Source organism: Etheostoma spectabile, chromosome 22, assembly GCF_008692095.1.
Source record: "Etheostoma spectabile isolate EspeVRDwgs_2016 chromosome 22, UIUC_Espe_1.0, whole genome shotgun sequence".
Taxonomy (NCBI): domain Eukaryota; kingdom Metazoa; phylum Chordata; class Actinopteri; order Perciformes; family Percidae; genus Etheostoma; species Etheostoma spectabile.
This window is the reverse complement of record NC_045754.1, coordinates 1,380,878-1,401,124: the sequence shown is the minus strand read 5'-3', so window position 1 is coordinate 1,401,124 and position 20,247 is coordinate 1,380,878. Positions and strand designations below refer to the sequence as shown.

At 38.9% G+C, this 20,247-nt stretch overlaps 1 protein-coding gene across 1 annotated transcript in view; it reads left to right on the top strand.

Moving 5' to 3' along the window:
• The window catches only part of si:dkey-225n22.4 (collagen alpha-1(XXI) chain), a 105,970-nt gene that overhangs the window by 20,252 nt on the left and 65,471 nt on the right, over positions 1 to 20,247 (top strand). The window contains exons 2-11 of the mRNA XM_032504384.1: positions 4,867 to 4,988; positions 8,019 to 8,155; positions 8,396 to 8,515; positions 11,144 to 11,260; positions 11,806 to 11,992; positions 12,408 to 12,573; positions 12,667 to 12,904; positions 17,281 to 17,454; positions 18,094 to 18,171; positions 18,288 to 18,299. Coding sequence (XP_032360275.1) covers positions 4,910 to 4,988; positions 8,019 to 8,155; positions 8,396 to 8,515; positions 11,144 to 11,260; positions 11,806 to 11,992; positions 12,408 to 12,573; positions 12,667 to 12,904; positions 17,281 to 17,454; positions 18,094 to 18,171; positions 18,288 to 18,299 — 1,308 coding nt within the window. The 5' untranslated portion in view covers positions 4,867 to 4,909. The remainder of the gene's footprint in view (positions 1 to 4,866; positions 4,989 to 8,018; positions 8,156 to 8,395; positions 8,516 to 11,143; positions 11,261 to 11,805; positions 11,993 to 12,407; positions 12,574 to 12,666; positions 12,905 to 17,280; positions 17,455 to 18,093; positions 18,172 to 18,287; positions 18,300 to 20,247) is intronic.

Genomic DNA, 20,247 nt, shown 5'->3' with positions numbered 1-20,247 from the left:
GTTCAACACACACAAGAAAGACAATTGAACAGTAAACAGTGAGCTACACTGGGACTGCTGGAATTTGTATTTAAGTACCACAAGTCACATCGTTATTGTAACCTAAAGAGTAAGTGAAATGTTTTTGTGTCTAAGTGATTGATGGGAACAACAATCTTTGACATTGGTCCACTATAGGGATGCCCCGATTGATCTACCGCTGATCATTATCGGTTGAGATTAACCAAAAACAAGGGATCGAGTGCAAATTCTGAACTTTAAAGTGCCCATATTCTGCTCATTTTCAGGTTCATAATTATATTTTGAGGTTGTACCAGAATAGGTTTACATGGTTTCATTTTTAAAAAACACCATATATTTGTTGTAGTGCACATTGCTGCAGATCCTGTTTTCACCGTGTGTGTTTAGGTCTCTGTTTTAGCTACAGAGTGAGACATCTCACTTCTATACTATCACACATGCAGTATCTAGGTAAGATCCCATCAGCTTGATAACTCTTTCTCCAGCTTTGGTCAGTCCAAGGCAGGATTAGCTGGGAGACTTCTTCTAAATGGGGAATACCTGCAGACCAGGGACAGGAAGTAGTTCTTTTGGAGATTATGGTCAACTAGTGTGTGTTGTAGCAGTGTTTTGCCATTGAGAACGAGCTAGCATGCTACGGTTAGCCACGTTGTCTCTGCTAGTTACGTAGAAAGCCGTGCGGATTTTGAACAGCTCACCCGGAGACTGAAGGCAGTGGACATTCAGAAACCTGTATGGAATGTGATTTTTCCAAAGTTGTATGCATGTGAAAGCACCAGAGACACAAAATAACACCCCAAATCCCAGAAAAAAGTGATTCTTTTTTCACAATATGGGCACTTTAATATAATGCGCTCGTTATGGAATCTGCTTCTCTGGCATTATTAAGCATACAAAGGATTTAAGGTGCCAATGTTGAGCCGTATGCCTTATAAAACATTAATTTATTTCCTATTTACTGGGTCTGTAAGTGTCTCTCCAGTTTTGTTCTTTATTTGGAGTATAGCCATTGATGCCTGAGACTCTATGAGATGCTTCGCTAATAATATTTCAAATAGTCGTTGTATTGAACTAGCCAATTGGGAACACACACACACACACACACACACACACACACACACACACACACACACACCACACGCACACACACACACACCACACACACACACAACACACACACACACACACACACACACACACACACACACACAGAGCATAGTATTATAGTCATACTTCAATTTTATTCTATTGTTGGGGAAGACTGGTATGACTGTTCCAATTGTTTCTTCTGCAATTTAGCCTCTATATCTTCAAGGGCTGCCTCTTGTTTAATCTGACCTGATGTGTGAAAAAAATGTTCTCTCATAACTGGTGTTAGAATTAACTTTGTGTTTGTTGGATCTCTGAAAAAGGAGGCATGGGTCCAATGGATGGTTAACACAGAGATTTATTAAACAAAAATAATGATGTCAAAGCACAAAGAATTACGCTGCAGCGGGCTAGAAATAGTTGTTACACCCGAAGGTTTTACATCTATTGCGCGCCGAAATCTTGTCTCCCTCCCGTCTATATTCCTTCTACTCCAGGGGCGGTTACTTTTCACCCTTGTGAGTAAAACCCCTCCTTATTGGCTCTTTGCTGCCATGGTCACATGTAGGACGAGTCTTGTTAGTTTCTTCGTTGTCCAACGAGGAAGGACATGCTCTAACTCCGCCCCTTGGGGATTGTTTGTTTTTTAGACACAGATCAAAGGTTATTATCATGTAAGGGAGAAGTCCGTACAAAACTACAGTAATTCAGAGTCAGAAGAAATGGTGTCTTTCTATGTGTTGATAGTTTTCAGTTCTTATTGAGCTGGCAGAGTGAAAGGAAGAGAGGGGGTAGGTGACAGACGGATGGCCGTCATGATCTACCTTCCCTGAGACAAACGATGGTAATTAAACAGCATGATACGGAGTCCACACCACTGTATTGAATCATTTCCTCTCTGCCCAACTAGTCCTAGGTAGGACTACAGTTGAAAACTAGCCAATTGGCTAACACTGGCGCATTTACAGAAATGTTCATTAATGTGCATTGTCCTAATCAAAAATAAATAATAAAAAAAAAAAAAAAAAACTGCAGTACACATCTTAATACATTAAAACATGTGTAATTACATAGTAATGAACCATTTAAACTTTATTTATTTCTACACTGGCTTTAGGCTTTACCATAAATCCGAGTCCTCTACATCACCCTTGTCATTAGATTGAAGAGAAAATGAAATGCGTTCTTCTGTCTGAAAAAAAAAAAGTTTCAATAAGGCCGGATCAAAACACCAAGTTCAACAGCCTCTCGTGTCCAAGTTGGCAAATTGCAAGGTTAGTGAGACAGGACTATGGTCTGACATTAGAGTAGGATGATAGACGGCATTTGTCGCTGCAGAGATAAGTTTAGAATCAAGGAATTAAAGTCAACGCATGAGTTGGATTTATGTATGAGGAGAAAATAGCAATTCTCTCTGCCTGTGAGAAGAAAACAATCTCCAAATGTCCACAAGGGTTTAGTTTAAAAAGAAATTGCATTTAGACACTGTCCTGACTTTGATTGCTGCAGTGAGATTAAATTATTTTTTATCTAAGCTCGCTTTAAGAACACAGTTCATATCTCCAGCAATTATGACATGTGTTTGATCTATAATTAAGATAGAACTGAGAACCTTGCAAAGAAAATTCAAGCAACAAAAGTTGGAGGCTTGTTTATATTCAGAAAGGTCACTGGAGTAGAGTTCAAGCAGCCAGCCGCTTACTAGAAATCTACCGTTGGGATCTGCTATTATCACATTTTGACTAAAAGGGATGTTTTTCAAAAATAAAATTTCAACCCTTCTAGTCTTCTCTCCAAATTTAGCCTCCTTTGTCTGGCTCTCTTAAAATTATATTCTGCTTCAAGCTGTGTGTGTCATTAGGAACCTCAGTGTTAAGCATTCTTTCTGCCAACATGTTAACAACACAATGTGCTAACCTTAACCAACTTAAACCGTGAGTTCACTGCTCTGAACACATACAGACTCAAAATCAAGCATTTCTACTAGGGATGAGCGAGTACAGCATTATCTGTATCTGTATCTGTTTACCACATGAATTATCTGTATCCGGATCTGTACTCGGACTGGGCGGGGCCTAAACCGGAAGTGGTCAGATTTAACCAGGAAGTGGGTCGGGTTCTCTTGAAATGTGCGGGGCTTTAACCGGTATGTTATTTAAGCATGCAATTGATATGAGTTGATCAAAATTGTTATATTTATTGCTGCTTTGAAAACTATTTACATGACAGCATCGAGCTTCGGATCAATGGTGTTGTCATGGTAACAAACAAACTATATACAGAACGTTTTCAACAATGAATCCAACACATGCAGTTGCAATTATGAAGTAAAATGTAATGAACAAGAGTTTTCATACTCAATATAACTTTATTTTTTAACTTTTTATTTTCTTATGATCAGTGTGATTTTTTTTTTTTTTGGTTCTTTTTATTTTCTTTATTTCCACACCAGGTATATGTGTGTGTGTGTGTGTGTGTGTGTGTGTGTGTGTGTGTGTGGTGTGTGTGTGTGTGTATGTGTGTGTGTGTGTGTGGTGTGTGAGTAAGAGAGAGACACAGAGAGAGAGGGGGCGGGGGGCAGCTGACAGTAAAAAAAAAAAAATTCCGATGGCAGAGACGCAATGGGAGTGATTATCACAGATTGCTGCGCGGCCAGTTGAGGAGTTGTATTCAATCCAATTCAATTCAACATATTGACTCATATTACTCGTATAATACTTGTACTCGGCAAAAGTGCTTTATCCGTACCGGATACTCGTTTCAGCCGGGTACTCGGACCATCCCTAATTTCTACTCTACCACTTTGGGGAATTGCCAAAATAAAGCCCCGCATGCACATCTTGGAATAGCTATTGCATATTTAAAAAAAAAAAAAAAAAAACTTTGTGTTTTGACCATTTGTGAACTGCGGTTAACTTTGTCTTATTTACCAGGTTTAGTAGGTGTGACTTTTTGCAATGACCATCGTAAACATCACGCCTAATGCTACATTATTTTTCCCTAATGGTGGACTATCATTGTTTATTATTGTTCCCATGTAAACCTAGTTAGCTATAGCTATATGTGTATCTGTGTGTGACTGTGTGGAATTTACCGCGTAATTGTTCTTGTCTTTGCTAATAGGAAATAGATGTCAGAGGTCAGAACCTATCCATGAACGAAACTACTCTTGTATTTGAGCTTGTTAGCTTGTGATGCTAGCTAGCTTACAACCATAGCTGAGAGAAATGAAGACCTCCAACGGTAACACCAGTATCATGGACATGTTTGAAAACGGAAAGGTCCTAAAAATATGTGCTCCAACGGTTCGATATTCAAAGCTCGCATTCGCTCAGTGGTAGAGTGGTTGCCTGCCAATCGGAAGGTTGGTGGTTCAATCCCTGGCACTGCAGTCCTATGTTGAAGTGTCCTTGGGCAAGACACTGAACCCCTAGTTGCGTGAGTGTTTATCTGATGAGCAGGTGGCACCTTGTACGGCAGCCTCGGCCACAGTGTGTGAATGTGTGTGAATGGTTCCTGTATGATGTAAAAGCGCTTTGAGTAGTCGTTAAGACTAGAAAAGCGCTATATAAATACAGCACGTTTACATTTACATTCATAGCTATATATGTGTTTATGATTTAATTGTTCACTAGGGCATAACATTGTTTACAATCAATATTCTTCACATATTTAGCCTCCTTATTTTGCTCTCAAAGTGCACAAGTTTGATGCATTTAGCTGAAAATGTACAAACTATTCTAATTTCTAATTTAGCCAGGTTGGACTGGACCCAGGTAGACCGCTCTCCTACGGAGCCATGTTGCTGTGGTCATTATGGAGTTCAATATTGCTACTGACCCCTCTGAAGGCTGCAGAAGAGGAAGATGTCCGTGCAGGTAGGCTCTTGTTATGTAGATCCTTTCCAGTGAGTTACGGTGGCTTGAGAAAGTTTACACACCTAGACTAAAGTTGATTAAAAAGAGGAAGAAAAAAAACTCTTTTGGAAATTGATCTTAATGCTTTAATAAAAAAAAAATAGAAAAGTCCAACCTTTTAAGGACGCCAATTTTCTTTGTGAATGAATAATGTATTGTAAATAAATAAATGTTCTTCCTTAAAAAAGGAAGGAGGCATAAGTATACACACCCCTATGTTAAATTCCCATAGAGGCAGGCAGATTTTTATTTTTCAAAGGCCAGTTACTTCATGGATCAGGATACTATGCATCCTGATAAAGTTCCCTTGGCCTTTGGAATTAAAATCCCCCCCCCCCCCCCCCCCCCCACACACACACACACACACACATCATCCCATACCCTTCACCATACCTAGAGATAGGCTTGTGGAACTTTCCATAAGATCATCTCTCAATGCAAATCAAACCAGCTATTAAGCTAACTGAAATAAAACCATGCCAATCTCTATTTGTCTACAATACATTATTCATTCACAAAGAAAATTGGTGTCCTTAAAAGGTTGGATTTTCCTAATTTTTTTAAATCAATTTCAAAAAAAGTTTCCTCTTTTTAATCAACTTTAGCTTGGGTGTGTTAATTTTCTCAAGCCACTGTAGTGTAACATTTTTTTGTGGGCGGAGTGTAAGTGGAGGCAAAATTATAGCACATACTGTATTGGATGCTGCTGTTTTTTGGAGCAATACCTCCCAACGGCATACCATATTGGTACAGGGGAGCCGTGCCTACTAATGTGTATCACAGCAGGAGGTCTACCTACAATTAATAGGCAAGGTGGCAAGGCTGCTTTATTTGTATAGCACATTTCATGTAATTTAATCAACAAGGTAATTTTAAGTGATTTACATAAACTATTAAAGAGCAGTTAAAAACAATTAAAAACATTTTTAAAGAGAATATAAAAACAGCTAGGGTAGCTTACTTCATTGTTTTCCATAATCTGAGCCAGTGGAAGCATGCTAAACAGAAGAGGGCCCAGAATGGAGCCTTAGGGAACTCTGCTTGTCACATTTGTCCACTCAGATGTGTAATTACCTATAGACACAAAGTAGTCCCTGTTCTCCAAGTAGGATTCAAACCATTTTAGTATTCAACCACCATCAAAAAGAAGCGCTTCTATTTCCAGTCTAGTAATATGTCGTGGTCGACCGTGTCAAATGCAGTTCTGAGATTTAGTAATACTAAGGCTGAAATTGTGCCACTGTCTGTATTTAAGTGGATGTCATTGAATACTTTAACAAGAGTTGTCTCAGTGCTGTGGTGTGGTCGAAAAAACCTGACTGGAAGACATCAAAACAGTTGAAAAAACAGTTGAAAAAACAAATTTTCAATGATTTTACTTAAAAATGTAAGTTGATATAGACCTCATGAGTGACATGTCTAGATTGTTCTTTATTTTTTACAGTGGCTTGATGACTGCAGTTTTCGGGGCCTGTGGAAAGATACCTGAAAGAAGAGACGTGTTTACAATCTGTAGAAGATTGAAAACCAAACATTTTGGAAAAAATCTCTTTGGCAGAATATCAAGGCAACAGGAGGAGGATTTCAGTTTTTAATGGTTGATCGCATTTAATTTCATCATGGAATTTTAAATGATTTTACATGAACGCAGGGACAACACAAATCTTGTACTGGATATGGAGCCGTTTTGTCAGTAAAGAAGGAGGCAAAGGCATTGTAGGCCCTGGTGGATAGAAGTTGAGATGTTACTGATACTGGAGGCTTTGTTAACCTATTGACAGTAGCAAACAAGACACGTGTATTATGATTGTTTTTGGCGATAAGGTCAGAGGACCGCCTTGCATTTGTCAGTTACAAATTATAAATGCAAAGTCTCTCTACAGTTTTAATAATGAACATGGAAAAAAAATTCCGCCACCTGCATTCAGCTTTTCAACATTCTTTGTTCTGTTCTTACCAGTGTGGCATTTCTGAAAAGAGATCTTTTTGTACCAGAGACAGCTTAGTGGGAACAATGGCATCAAAAACATTGTTATTTTACTAGTGAACTGATCCACAAGCTCATTGACTGAGAACCAAGAGAGAGCAGGTGTAGAGGAGAAGAACCGAATGAATGTTCCACTGGTGTTTTCAGTTATACACCGTTTTCTCATAACTTCTGTTTGAACATTTGGAGATGAATGAAGATCGTGTTGTCAAAGAAAACACAAGAATGATCAGAGAGAGCAACTCACCATAACCTTGAAAATGTTCAGACCCTCGGAGATAATCAAGTGTCTTTGTGTGTGTGCTCCATCACATGCTGAGTCAGTCCATAGTTATCAAGAACACAACACAGCTCTTTAGTCCCTCTGTCCTGGGGTTTGTCAACATGAATGTTAAAGGTCCCATGGTGTGATAATTTCACTTTATGAGGTTTTTTTTATCATTAATACGAGTTCCCCCAGCCTGCCTGTGGTCCCCCAGTGGCTGGAAATGGTGAGAAAATGAAAAGCTCAGATGTTCCGATCTGAATTCTTGCTCCTTATGAGGTCATGAGGGGCAAGGTTACGTCCCCTTTCTCTGCTTTGCCCGCCCAGAGAATTTGGCCCACCCATGAGAGAGAGACATTATGGCTTTTAAGGCAACACCCCCAGCCTCCATGGCAGCTCCAGCTCCTCACGTCTTCACTCAATTCTCATTCATAAAACGGAGGTTAGGGTTGACTCGATCAGAGCAGCTGCACTCTTATTTCGGTTAGAAACACAATAACAAGAATGTGCTTAATAATAAAGTCATTGATTAAAAAAGGTTGATTATTATTTCAACAATTTAAATTATAGTGACCTCTTGAGTCTAAAATGTATATTTTAAGTTGTATATGTGATTAGTTTACTGTGTGTGTGTGTGTGTGTGTTTGTGTGTGTGTGTGTGTGTGTGTGTGTGTGTGTGTGTGTGTGTGTGTGTGTGTGTGTGTGTGTGTGTGTGTGTGTGTCTACTGTATGTGTGTAGGCTGCAGCACAGCTGTAAATGACCTGGTCTATATTGTTGATGGCTCATGGAGTGTTGGCTTCTCTGACTTTGACACGGCCAAGCAGTGGCTCATCAACATCACCAGCCAGTTTGACATCAGTTCCCACTACACACAGGTAATATCAACCGCATTATTGTTCGTGCTGAGCATGAATTTAGTTTCAGAGATTGTTATTACCATTAACATTTAGCAGCAAAAAAAAACAAGTAGAGTTTTTCCATGGCCAGTCTCATGACTATCATCTGATTATTTTCTGTCTTCTGTCATCTGTCTTTTTGTGTCAGTTGGCTACTTTGAAAAAAAAAGACACATAATTGCACTACACCTCCATTGGTGTTGTTTGTATCTGCTGTAGGTGGCTGTGATTCAGTACAGCGACACTCCTCGTCTGGAGATTCCTCTGGGGAAACACCAGGGTGGAGGGCAGCTCATCCAGGCCATACAGAGCATCACCTACCTGGGAGGAAACACACAGGCAGGACAGCATTTTTCTCTTTACAACTCCAACTATCAGTCCTAATTTGCATGCAGGCATTATAAGAATATATACTAATTCCAACCTGTTGGTGTGATGCTTGCCCCTGTCATTGCACCACCATAAAATTAGAGTCCCCGCTCTGGGAAGACAGATGTGAGTGACCCACAATGTATCACTTAAATTAATCAATAAATCAAATTAGAAACACACTGGAAATTAAAAGAAATAAGGGGAAAACAGCGTGGCAGTGTCCTCTGGTTGGAAGCCAATAAAGGTTTATGATCAAATCACTCAACATTAAATTAAAAATTATGAAATAGATAATCCTTTGATTAAATTGAGTAAAATATAGAAATGAAACAATAATCTGTAAAACAATTTAAGAAATTGTGATCTTTACAGATACAATTCCCCCCAGAGCAATCACTTGGTGCGACAGTAGAAAGACTTCCTTCTAATGGGCAGAAACCTTGATCAGACCCTGGCTCTAAGTGGGTGGCCATCTGCCTCGACCAGTTGGAGGAAACAGAGAGATAGAAAGAGAGAAATATGTATTAAAGTAAAATAAAAGATAATATAACTATGACTAATAATAATAGTAGTAGCAGTGGGCGTCAAGCAGAACGATAGCAGCAGTCACAATCCAGGGCTGCGGGTGAAAAGTCAAAAAATGATCTCCTAATGTCAGGCTTTAGAGCTTTTTGGACCCAAAAATGCATAGAGTTTAAAAATTTAAAGAATAAAAAGGGTTACAATAAAAAAGGGTCCTGAAGTAAGCAGGTGAAAATTGTTCCAAAAAATGTTGAGGAATCCAGAAGACCAGGAAGCAAAATAAACTGGAACACCAAGACATAGGGGGTGGACATACACACACATACAGTACACATACACACACTTCGGCGTCCATATGCTGACCCAAAAGTGTGTGAAATTCAATGTGGTATGCAGGCGGCTAGCTGGTAGTGTGAAGCACTGCCTCACAACACCACAAAGTCCACGCACCTGCGTACAACCTTCCCTCTTCTTCTCTCACTAGTAGTACGAAGCAAACAACAATCATTTTTTTCCTCTGGACAGACAAGGTGGAGTTATTGCTCCAACAATGCACACAACACAGACACGCCCAGCAAAACATAGCACACACACAAACACACACACACACACACACAAACCCCAACACACACACACACACCACACACCACACACACACACACACACACCCCACACACACACACACACACACACAGGGTCAGAGTGGGGCCACTTTTCAGCCTGGGAGTTTCCCAGTCCCGGTTTTTTAATACCATGTTCCAAGGTTAAATTAATAGTTAATAAATACTAGTCCACTATTCAACAGGGATAGGTTGAAAAATTAACAACAGCAGAAAGAAATAAGGAAATGAAGCATTTTAATTGTATGCCACTCTTCCACAAAGAGACAGATTGAATTTATGTTTAGGCTACAGTTCACTTCACAGTACAGTTACACTTACATTGTGAATAGCACATTGTCAGCAGCATCTACCCATTGGTTTCATGTGCTGTCATACACTGCTCTTTTTTTACATTAAATAACTTTAATTCCTATTGTTTACTCTGCTATCCTCTGTACCTGTCCCTGTAGTCATGGCCTCCTCATTGCACATTTCGGGCTCATCCTTTTCAGTGGGGGACTGGTTTATCTGCTACTCAGAAGCAACAAAAAATAATTAAGAGGTCATTTTACTGCATACACAGATCAAGCTTGAGTTTTGTTATTAATATTTGCATAAGATTTGCAAAGTCTATGAATCACTATATATTGGGTGATACAAAATATTTGAATTAAATGTAATATTTTGCTTGTGAATAGACTGACAATGCTACAATATTAGCCAAATAATTACGTTGCTAATGCTATTAGCATAGGCTATATCTCTCTTTACCAGTTGCCACTTGTGTTTGTCCTCTAGAAAATAAATCGGTAAGCTTGGCACATTTGGCAGGATCCTCCTCCAATGCCTTTTTTTTTTAACCCCTCCTGGCCTCTTCTTCCCATCCATCTTCCCTGACGTGTATCGTTACGGTAAGGCCGGCCCAGCTGTCGGTAGCCTATCTGAGAAAACCTTTTGGAAAAGACGGACTATATGAATCTGGACTCACCCAACCTACTCTATTTGGGAGGAGAGAAATCTCTCACATGGTACAACCCATGCAGAGGAACGTGTGTAGTCTACTATGAGCGAAGACTAACAAGACAAATGTAAAAAATAAAAAAAAATTAAAAAAAATCCTTGACCGGCACAAAAGTGATGATTGGTCAAAATTGCGAGTCGGACCAAAGTCGCGATTGGTTAAATTTGCGTGAATTAGCATGATCGCGACATCGCGAAATCCTGGAGGGACTGACAAGCACAGAAATGGTCAATAAACATACAGGCACTCTTGGTTTCAATGCTTTGCTTTTGAAAAAAAAATACATGTTTGCTGTGTTTTCATATAATTTAATTTGTACTCTGATGTGATTCAGCTGTTGATGTCTGGAAGCTGGTGAACGTACATGTTCACATACATGATCCCTCACAGCATCATGGCATTTTTCACTGTACTCCACTAGGTCATCACGGTTTTCTGACTGTCTTGCAGACTGGCAGGGCCATCAAGTTTGCCGTGGACCATGTCTTCTCTTCCTCCCAAAGATCCAGCCAGGTCAAGAACCGCATCGCTGTGGTGGTTACTGATGGCAAATCTCAGGATGATGTGGTAAATGTCACTCTGTCTGGTTCAGGTGCTTGGGTTGAAACCACGTTAATATGTTCATTTGGTTAGCAGACTCAGGGGGCTCCAGATGCATTACAGTGGGGAAAAAGAATGACAAGATCTCCTCATCTATAGAACCTCAACAAGGCAACATCATCTTACATGGGGTTATCCATACTATAGTATCGCTTTGCCAGACTTTGGAGAGGCCGGATACTCCACAAAGCATTCAGGGGGAGGAAAACGTGCTCTGGTTCATTATTTAAACCAATCATGAAAAGCCGCTGTGCCGCTGTGATATCTGAGAAAAGGTTAACCTTCGTCTTTATATATTGACCAGACTTTAAAATGCAGACACAAATGAAGTGGAAGTGGAACATCAAGGATATAGACTATCCACACTATGACATTTATGTGAAAGCTATTGGCTGTAATATTGTTAATTGTATTTCTGTCATACTGTTTTTCCATGAACTTCTCTGTCAAGGGTCTAAATAGAAAGCCTCTTGGGGGCTAATTTTCAACAGATAAATCCTATGTTTCCTTAGGTGGATGCCAGTATGGAGGCACGAGCTCAGGGCATTACAGTATTCGCTGTTGGAGTTGGCAGTGAGATCACCACATCGGAGCTTGTATCCATCGCCAATAGACCATCATCCACCTATGTCCTTTATGCCGAAGATTACACCACCATTGACCATATTCGAGAGTCCATGGAGCAAAAGCTCTGTGAAGGTCAGGATATCTAGTTCATCTTTCTCTTTTGGTATGGTTAGAGAACAGAAAAAACATGACTCTCAACTAAACAAATTTGAAGGAATCATTACGACATGTGGCAGTGCAAAAAAGACAAATCAATAACATTATTAATGGCTGCATCTGTAGTTTCTCTGTAGCTTTTCTTGTTCCAGTGCTTGTTCCATTTTTTTTGCGTTATTACTCACTGAGTCTTCACTTGTGTTGAGACCCAGTGAATTAATCTCTATTTTAAAATCAACTACTAAAGATATTCATTCAATTGTGTTGTCCACAAAAATACAACAAATACACCACCACATTACACAGTTGACCCAACAAGGAAGGATTGCATAAATATTTGGAGGTTAGCTGTTTGTTTAGCTGCCTGAATAAATGGCCCTTTTCTTTCTAGAGTCTGTGTGTCCAACGCGAATCCCGGTGGCATCTCGTGATGAGAAAGGCTTTGAGCTGATGCTGGGCATGAAAATTCAGAAGAAGGCCAAGGAGATCCCTGGCTCTCTAGTTTCTGAGGCAGCCTACGCACTGACTGTCTCCACAGACATTACTGAGAACACCAGGTACAATGTTGTCTAAAGAGTGTAATGGTCTTTAAAAATCTATCATTCATTTTATAGTTTATATTTAGGTATTTGACTTAATCCTTGTACTAGGGATATTTTCCCAGAAGGCCTCCCTCCATCCTATGTGTTCGTAGCGACCCTGCGTCTAAAGGGGTCTTCTAGCATGCTGACCTTTGACCTGTGGAGGGTGCTGTCTAAAGATAAAGAGATCCAGGCCGCAGTGACACTAAATGGAAAGGACAAAAGTGTCATCTTCACCACCACCACCACCACCACCACCAGTATCACAGAAAAGGAGCAGAGTGTCACCTTTAAAGCAGGCTTTCAGGTTGGTGCTAGTATTGAGTTTCACGTCCTTACCAGATCGATATGGCTTTTCATTGGGCTTTGATTTCTAATTATTGACAAATGCTCCTTTCCCAATATGACCAAGTGGGAAAATGCCTGATTGCTCTCTGTCAACTGGTTAATCCAATTTAGTTCAGACAAAGACTATATTGGTCTGGCTATTGTATCACTTTAGCTTTAGCTCTGTTGGTCAGCCTTGGTTCGCTGCACAGATTCTTGGGTGACTCACAGTTTATTACAAAAATAGAAATGGGGTTACTTTAAAAATGTGCGACAGGTTAAGAAAAGGATCAAATTAAACCAGGACATCTTTATGTTGACCATCATGTGTGTATATATATATATATATATATATATATATATATATATATGTATATATAGTTATATAGTATTCAAAAAGAAGGAAACTGAATGATTTGGAATAAAGAAAGGAGAGGTAAGTCTGCAACCATTAGCCTTACACTGCTGGATGTTTTTCTATGGAGACCCAAAGTGTTCAAAATTCAAAATCTAATTCAGCACAATATTGTGAAATGTTATTTCATCTTGCATTTTCATCTTTCATCTTACCCCATTAACAATCATTCAGACCAAAGCGATCACTACCACTTTCTTATTGGAAAAAAATTGGAATGCGGTGCTTTGAAGGTATCTTCCATGTACCTAAATACATGGCATATATGCATGTATACAACAGTAGGCCCCTGAATCACGTTACACCTCGCTCTTTGGCCCATTAGCCAACGATCTTCAGTTTCCGAGGTGAGAACTGGAATTAATCCTCTGGCTAAAACTATTCAGGACCAGTGCAGTCGGGCACCTGTGCTGCACCTCATCCCTCTTTTCCCTGACCCTGTATTTCCTGTCCAATGATTTTTTTTTTACATTTTGCATAGCAGGGTAAAATATTTTTAAAAACTCATCTTTAAAAAAGATATGTAAATATATTATTCAGGATGAAAACATAATTAGTCCGCTGTGTATAGTAACAGTAATAGTAAGTGAGAAGTGAGTGTTATTTTTTCTGTATTGTAAATTCTGTGATGATTTGACGGTGTCAAATTTCCATTAATTGGCTTGACAAAACCCTGAAATATTCTGGTATTTACAGTAGATGATCAAACATACATTTATGTTTAAGTTCCAACAAAAGTTTTTATTATGATTTCTCAGTATGTGGGTTGTTTAGGAACTTATGAGTTTTGTAGTAGAAAAGCAAAGACTGAGTTTTTTATTTTTATTTCATTTTATTTTTTGCCAACTCCAGGCCTAACGCACAATTACAGCACATTTTTGTACAGAATGTCCCAGAGAAAAAACAGAATGGAAAAAATGTCACTACTGCTAAAGAAAGACTTAGACTTAGACTTCTCTTTACTAATCCTTTTGGGATAACTCCCGCAAGGAAATTGAAAATTCCAGCCGCAGTTTTTGCAAGAAATCAAAAGATAGTTTAAAGACAATTATAGTAATAACAGTAATAATAACAGTAATAATAATAACAACAATAAGAACATTCGTCAAACAAAAATAAAAAGTCCATAAATTAGTGTCAGTGTTGAGTCCAGTGATAAAGTGATAAAGTGACCAGGTATTAATGTAAGTCCAGGTGTGTATGTATGTATGTATGTATGTATGTATGTATGTTGTTGTATATGTATGTATGTATGTATGTATGTAGTATGTATGTATGTATGTATGTAGATGTATGTATGTTGTATGTATGTAGTTGATGTATGTATGTATGTATGTATGTTATGTATGTATGTATGTATGTATGTATGTTGAGTACTGTTTGGTGTATGTATGTATGTAGATGTGATGTATGTATGTATGTATGTAGTTGTATTAGTGTATGTATGTATGTATGTATGTATGTATGTATGTATGTTGTATGTATGTATGTATGTATGTATGTATGTATGTACTGTGTATGTATGTATGTATGTATGTATGTTTGTATGTATGTATGTATGTATGTATGTATGTTGATGTATGTATGTATGTTGTATGTATGTATTGTATGTATGTAGTATGTATGTATGTATGTATGTAGTATGTATGTAGTATGTATGTATGTATGTAAGTGTGTATTGTATGTATGTAGTATTAGTAGTATGTATGTATGTAGTATGTATGTAGTGTATGTATGTATGTATGTGATGCGTGTAATGTGATGTATGTATGTATGTATGTATGTATGTATGTAGCATGTAGTATGTAGTGATGTATGTATGTATGTATGTAGTATGTATGTATGTATGTATGTTGATGTATGTATGTACTGTATGTATGTATGTATGATGTATGATGTAGTATGTAGCATGTATGTATGTATGTATGTATGTGTATGTATGGTATGTATGTATGTATGTATGATGAGCATGTATGCATGTATGTATGTGTATGTATGTATGTATGTATGTATGTAAGTATGTAGTGTATGTGACTGTAGATGTATGTATGTATTGTATGTATGTATGTATGTATTGTATGTAGTAGTATGTATGTAGTATGTATGTATGTAGTATGTATGTATTATGTATGTTATGTGTATGTATGTACTGTATGTATGTATTGTATGTATGTATGTATGTATGTATGTATGTATGTTACTGTGATGTATGTATGTATGTATGTATGTATGTATGTAGTATTGTATTGTCCTCTCTGCCTTTTTTCCTCTTTATTTCCTCCTCCCCCCTAGTGAGGAGTTGTAAGAGCGTCTCTGTTTACGAGGAGAAGGGAACAACAGAAAATGATGCCATTCAAATGCTGCAAGATTTTTTTTTAAAGGACAGAACATTTTCAAAATTATTCAATTTGGTTTTATTAACTTTGGAAATGTTCTAGTCTTGTTTGTAAAGGTATACACAGCATTCTGAATCTATTTACACTACTTGTCAAAAGTTTGGGGTCAGACACAATACCAGCTGAGATTAGTTGCATTGTTTTTTAACCAGGACAACAGATTTCAGATTACATGATGTCCTTACATAATTGCAAAAGGGTTCTCCAATGTTTTCCAATTATTTTTTTTAAATGATATCAGATTAGTAACATTGGATGAATGGTTGCTGATAATGGCCACTGTAGAGATCGTATTAAAGATCAGCCCCCCACTCAGATCAGCTGGTATTCTGTCTATAATGGATTGGTATGGAAATCTGAAGGTCACCACAAACCTTTGACCGGTAGTGTACATGTGTAGGGTCTTGTAAAGCGGTATCTTAGCATGTGAGCATATCATGTCTCAGCTGGTCAATAAGTTGGGACAGTTGGACCAGGCTTATTGCAGTGCAAATCTAACTCAGTCAATGCAGCTGCTTAAAGTTGCACCATCAATAATACCTTCACAATGGCAGAAAGAAAGTTGATTCATAAAGTAAACGAATACGAGGAAAACATAAATGTCACAGTTTACGTTGAATAACACAAAGAGTCTACTGTGCGGTTGTGCCGTTATTTTCCTGCCCCTGAAAGAACATATTGTGTTGTTAGAGTGTACTCGGTCTCTTCCAATGTCGGATTTCTCTTCGTGTTGGTTTCGGTGAATGAACCTGACTGGCATGACTTGCGGAGAGCCAAACTAGCAGTAATTTAAACAGCATCCCCTGCTCAGTTCAATACACAGGCAAACTGTTGAAGATGTAATGTGATGGAGACCATGGAGGAGGCTCAAAGAAAATGTTTCCTACTCTGAACCACTGGATTTCTCCAGTGGAAACTAGGTGGTTGGATGTGTAGTTCTTGAAGCACATGTCTCTGTTTTCATGGCAGCACAAGGTAATAATACATCCCGTTGAACACGGCAGGCTGTGTTTTCCATGTAGGGCACCCACCGCCCTCCATCCTAACACAGCACACAGCATTGAACAGGGTTGTAATTATGTTCAATTTGTGTTTGCACATGTTTGATTTGATTTGGTTTGATGTGGTACAAGGTAGACGCCTGTGATTTGTCATTTGCAAATGATGGCTGTAACTCAGTCCCAGTGAAACAATAGCTGCTCTGTTTCTGTCTCTACTTGTGGATGGTTGGAAGAAAAAAAGATTGTGATGGAAAAAGGAGTGCTCGGTCTTAATACCTTGCTGATTTTAACTATTTGTGAAGCATTTAGGGAACACAGATTTTTTTGGCCTTCATGACAATATTAGATTAAGTGAAACACATGCACAAATAGGACTGCCAACAGAAATGGAAGGCTGAGTGAAAACGTTTTCACATCCAACTTTGATTGAACAAAGCTATGTTTCAGTCTTATGAATGAACCTCAGGAACTCTCAGTAAATGTGTCTATAACCTTAAAAAACAACGGTATTGTAAATTCATATGTGGGCCTTCTCTCTCTGTAGACTCTGTATGATGGAAAGTGGCATCAGCTGAAACTCCTGGTAAGACCCCGCCAGGTCTCCAGTTTCCTTGACGATCGGCACATCCAGGATATAATGCTGAAACAGGTGGAGCCTATTTACATCAACGGGGAGACACAGGTTGCTAAAAGGCGAGGAACAGACATCACTGTGCCTGTGAGTAACGACACCGAAACTGAGAGGAGGAAAGAAAAAATCTTATTTTGATATATTTTGACACCAAGTGCCGGAGATCCCTTTGTCTGGCTTATGAAGCAACACATTTGACTTGATTTGAGAATCAGATTTAAATGTAGGTTATACTAAAAGCAGCCACAAATAATGACTGTTTTATTTCCAAATAGGCTTTTGTTCTAACATTTATTGGAAACTAGTATATGTAGCATAAATATGCATAAATGGTAATAAAAAAGGAAGTAAAATAAACAAATAATTCCAGTATCTTTCCAAAACCCCATAAACCGGATCCTCATACTTTAGTGATGTCTTAGCATTTATTTGAGATATTATTTATTTTACTTAATTACTCTCTTTGTTTCTCTTTATTCTTCTATGTGAACATAACATGCCTTTCCATATCAAGGCAATGGCATGTGTCGAGACAAATCAAAACTTGACAACTGACCTTTGAACGCAGAAAATCTTGACAATGGCTCATAATTTCATTGTTCTACTTCTTGTTTTTCCTTTTTTTTTTGGGGGGGGGGGGGAGAGAGACACACTATAATTTAATCAATCTATTACGTTTTCCCATTTTCCTCACCACTTTTTCAATTTAATTGTCTTTTCATTCAGGTGGAGATTCAGAAGCTGCGTCTGTACTGTGATCCCCATCAGAGTGAGAGAGAAACAGCTTGTGAGATCTACTCCGTGGTAAGATCTCCTCTGTCGCCTGGATCTACTGGAACCTCCACTGCAAAGGTCACATTCTGTACCCGGACCATAATAACCATTGTTTTTTCTCTTGTCCTCTGTCGCTTATCCTACAGGATGATGAAAGGGTAAGTGCAGTTTCTATCCAGCTTCATTACACACTTCAAAAGTTCTGCTTTAAAGTATTTACTGATGTAGTGCAAAGGCAATGATATCACACCCAATTATATATTGCAGAGTCCAAATAACCGGCAATGTTCATATCTCATGCTAATAAGTCTTCTAAGGGGACTGAAGTGTGCTCTTTCAGAGGAAAGTCTTTTCTAACAAAAAATAATTCCTAATGTAGCTTATACTAATGAGAAACTTTGTCCTAACTGTGATGTAGGCTACAGTGGTGTGAAAAAGTGTTTGCCCCCTTCCTCATTTCCTGTTCCTTTGCATGTTTGTCACACTTAAGTGTTTCGGAACATCAAACCAATTTAAACAATAGTCAAGGACAACGCAAGTAAACACAAAATGCAATTTGTAAATGAAGGCGTTTATTATTAAAAGGTGAAAAAAAATCCAAACCATCATGGCCCTGTGTGAAAAAGTGATTGCCCCCTAAACCTAATAACTGGTTGGGCCACCCTTAGCAGCAACAACTGCAACCAAGCGTTTGCGATAACGTGCAATGAGGCTTTTACAGCGTCCTGGAGGAATTTTGGCCCACTCATCTTTGCAGAATTGTCCTAATTCAGTTACATTAGAGGGTTTTCGAGCATGAACGGCCTTTTTAAGGTCATACCACAACATCTCAATAGGATTCAGGTCAGGACTTTGGCTAGGCCACTCCAAAGTCTTCATTTAGTTTTTCTTCAGCCATTCGGTGGTGGACTTGCTGGTGTGTTTAGGATCATTGTCCTGCTGCAGAACCCAAGTTCGTTTCAGCTTGAGTACATGAACAGATGGTCGGACATTCTCCTTCAGGATCTCTTGGTAGACAGCAGAATTCATAGTTCCTTTTATCACGGCAAGTCTTCCAGGTCCTGAAGCAGCAAAACAGCCCCAGACCATCACACTACCACCACCATATTTTACTGTTGGTATAATGTTCTTTTTATGAAATGCAGTGTTCCTTCTACGCCAGATATACTTGGACACAAACCTTCCAAAGAGTTCCACTTCTGTCTCATCGGTCCACAGAATGTTGTCCCAAAAGTCTTGGGGATCATCAAGATGTGTTGTGGAGAAATTGAGACGAGCTTTGATGTTCTTTTTGCTCAGCAGTGGTTTTCTCCTTGGAACTCTGTCATGCAGGCCATTTTTGCCCAGTCTTTTCCTGATGGTGGAGGTATGAACGCTGACCTTAACTGAGGCAAGTGAGGCCTGCAGTTCTTTGGACGTTGTTGTGGGGTCTTTTGTGACCTCTTGGATGAGTCGTCGCTGCGCTCTTGGGGTAATTTTGGGCGGCCGGACACTCCTGGGAAGGTTCACCACTGTTCCATGTCTTCGCCATTTGTGGATAATGGCTCTCACTGTGGTTTGCTGGATTCCCAAAGCTTTAGAAATGGCTTTATAACCCTTTCCAGACTGATAGATCTCAATTACTTTCTTTCTCAATTGTTCCTGAATTTCTTTGGGTCTCGGCATGATGTGTAGCTTTTAAGGATCTTCTGGTGGACCTTACTGTGTCAAGCAGCTCCTATTTAAGTGATGCCTTGATTGTGAACAGGTGTGGCAATAATCAGGCCTGGGTGTGGCTAGAGAAATGAACTCAGGTGTGGACAACCACAGTTATAGTATGTTTTAACAAGGGGGGCAATCACTTTTTCACACAGGGCCATGATGGTTTGGGATTATTTTTCACCTTTAATAATAAACACCTTCATTTCAAATTGCATTTTGTGTTTACTTTGTTGTCCTTGACTATTGTTTAAATTGGTTTGATGTTCCGAAACACTTAAGTGTGACAAACATGCAAAGGAACAGGAAATGAGGAAGGGGGCAAACACTTTTTCACACCACTGTATATCAATGTGTTATCACTCCCTAATAAGAATCATCGAGTGTGTTGTGTATTGCAGACATTTT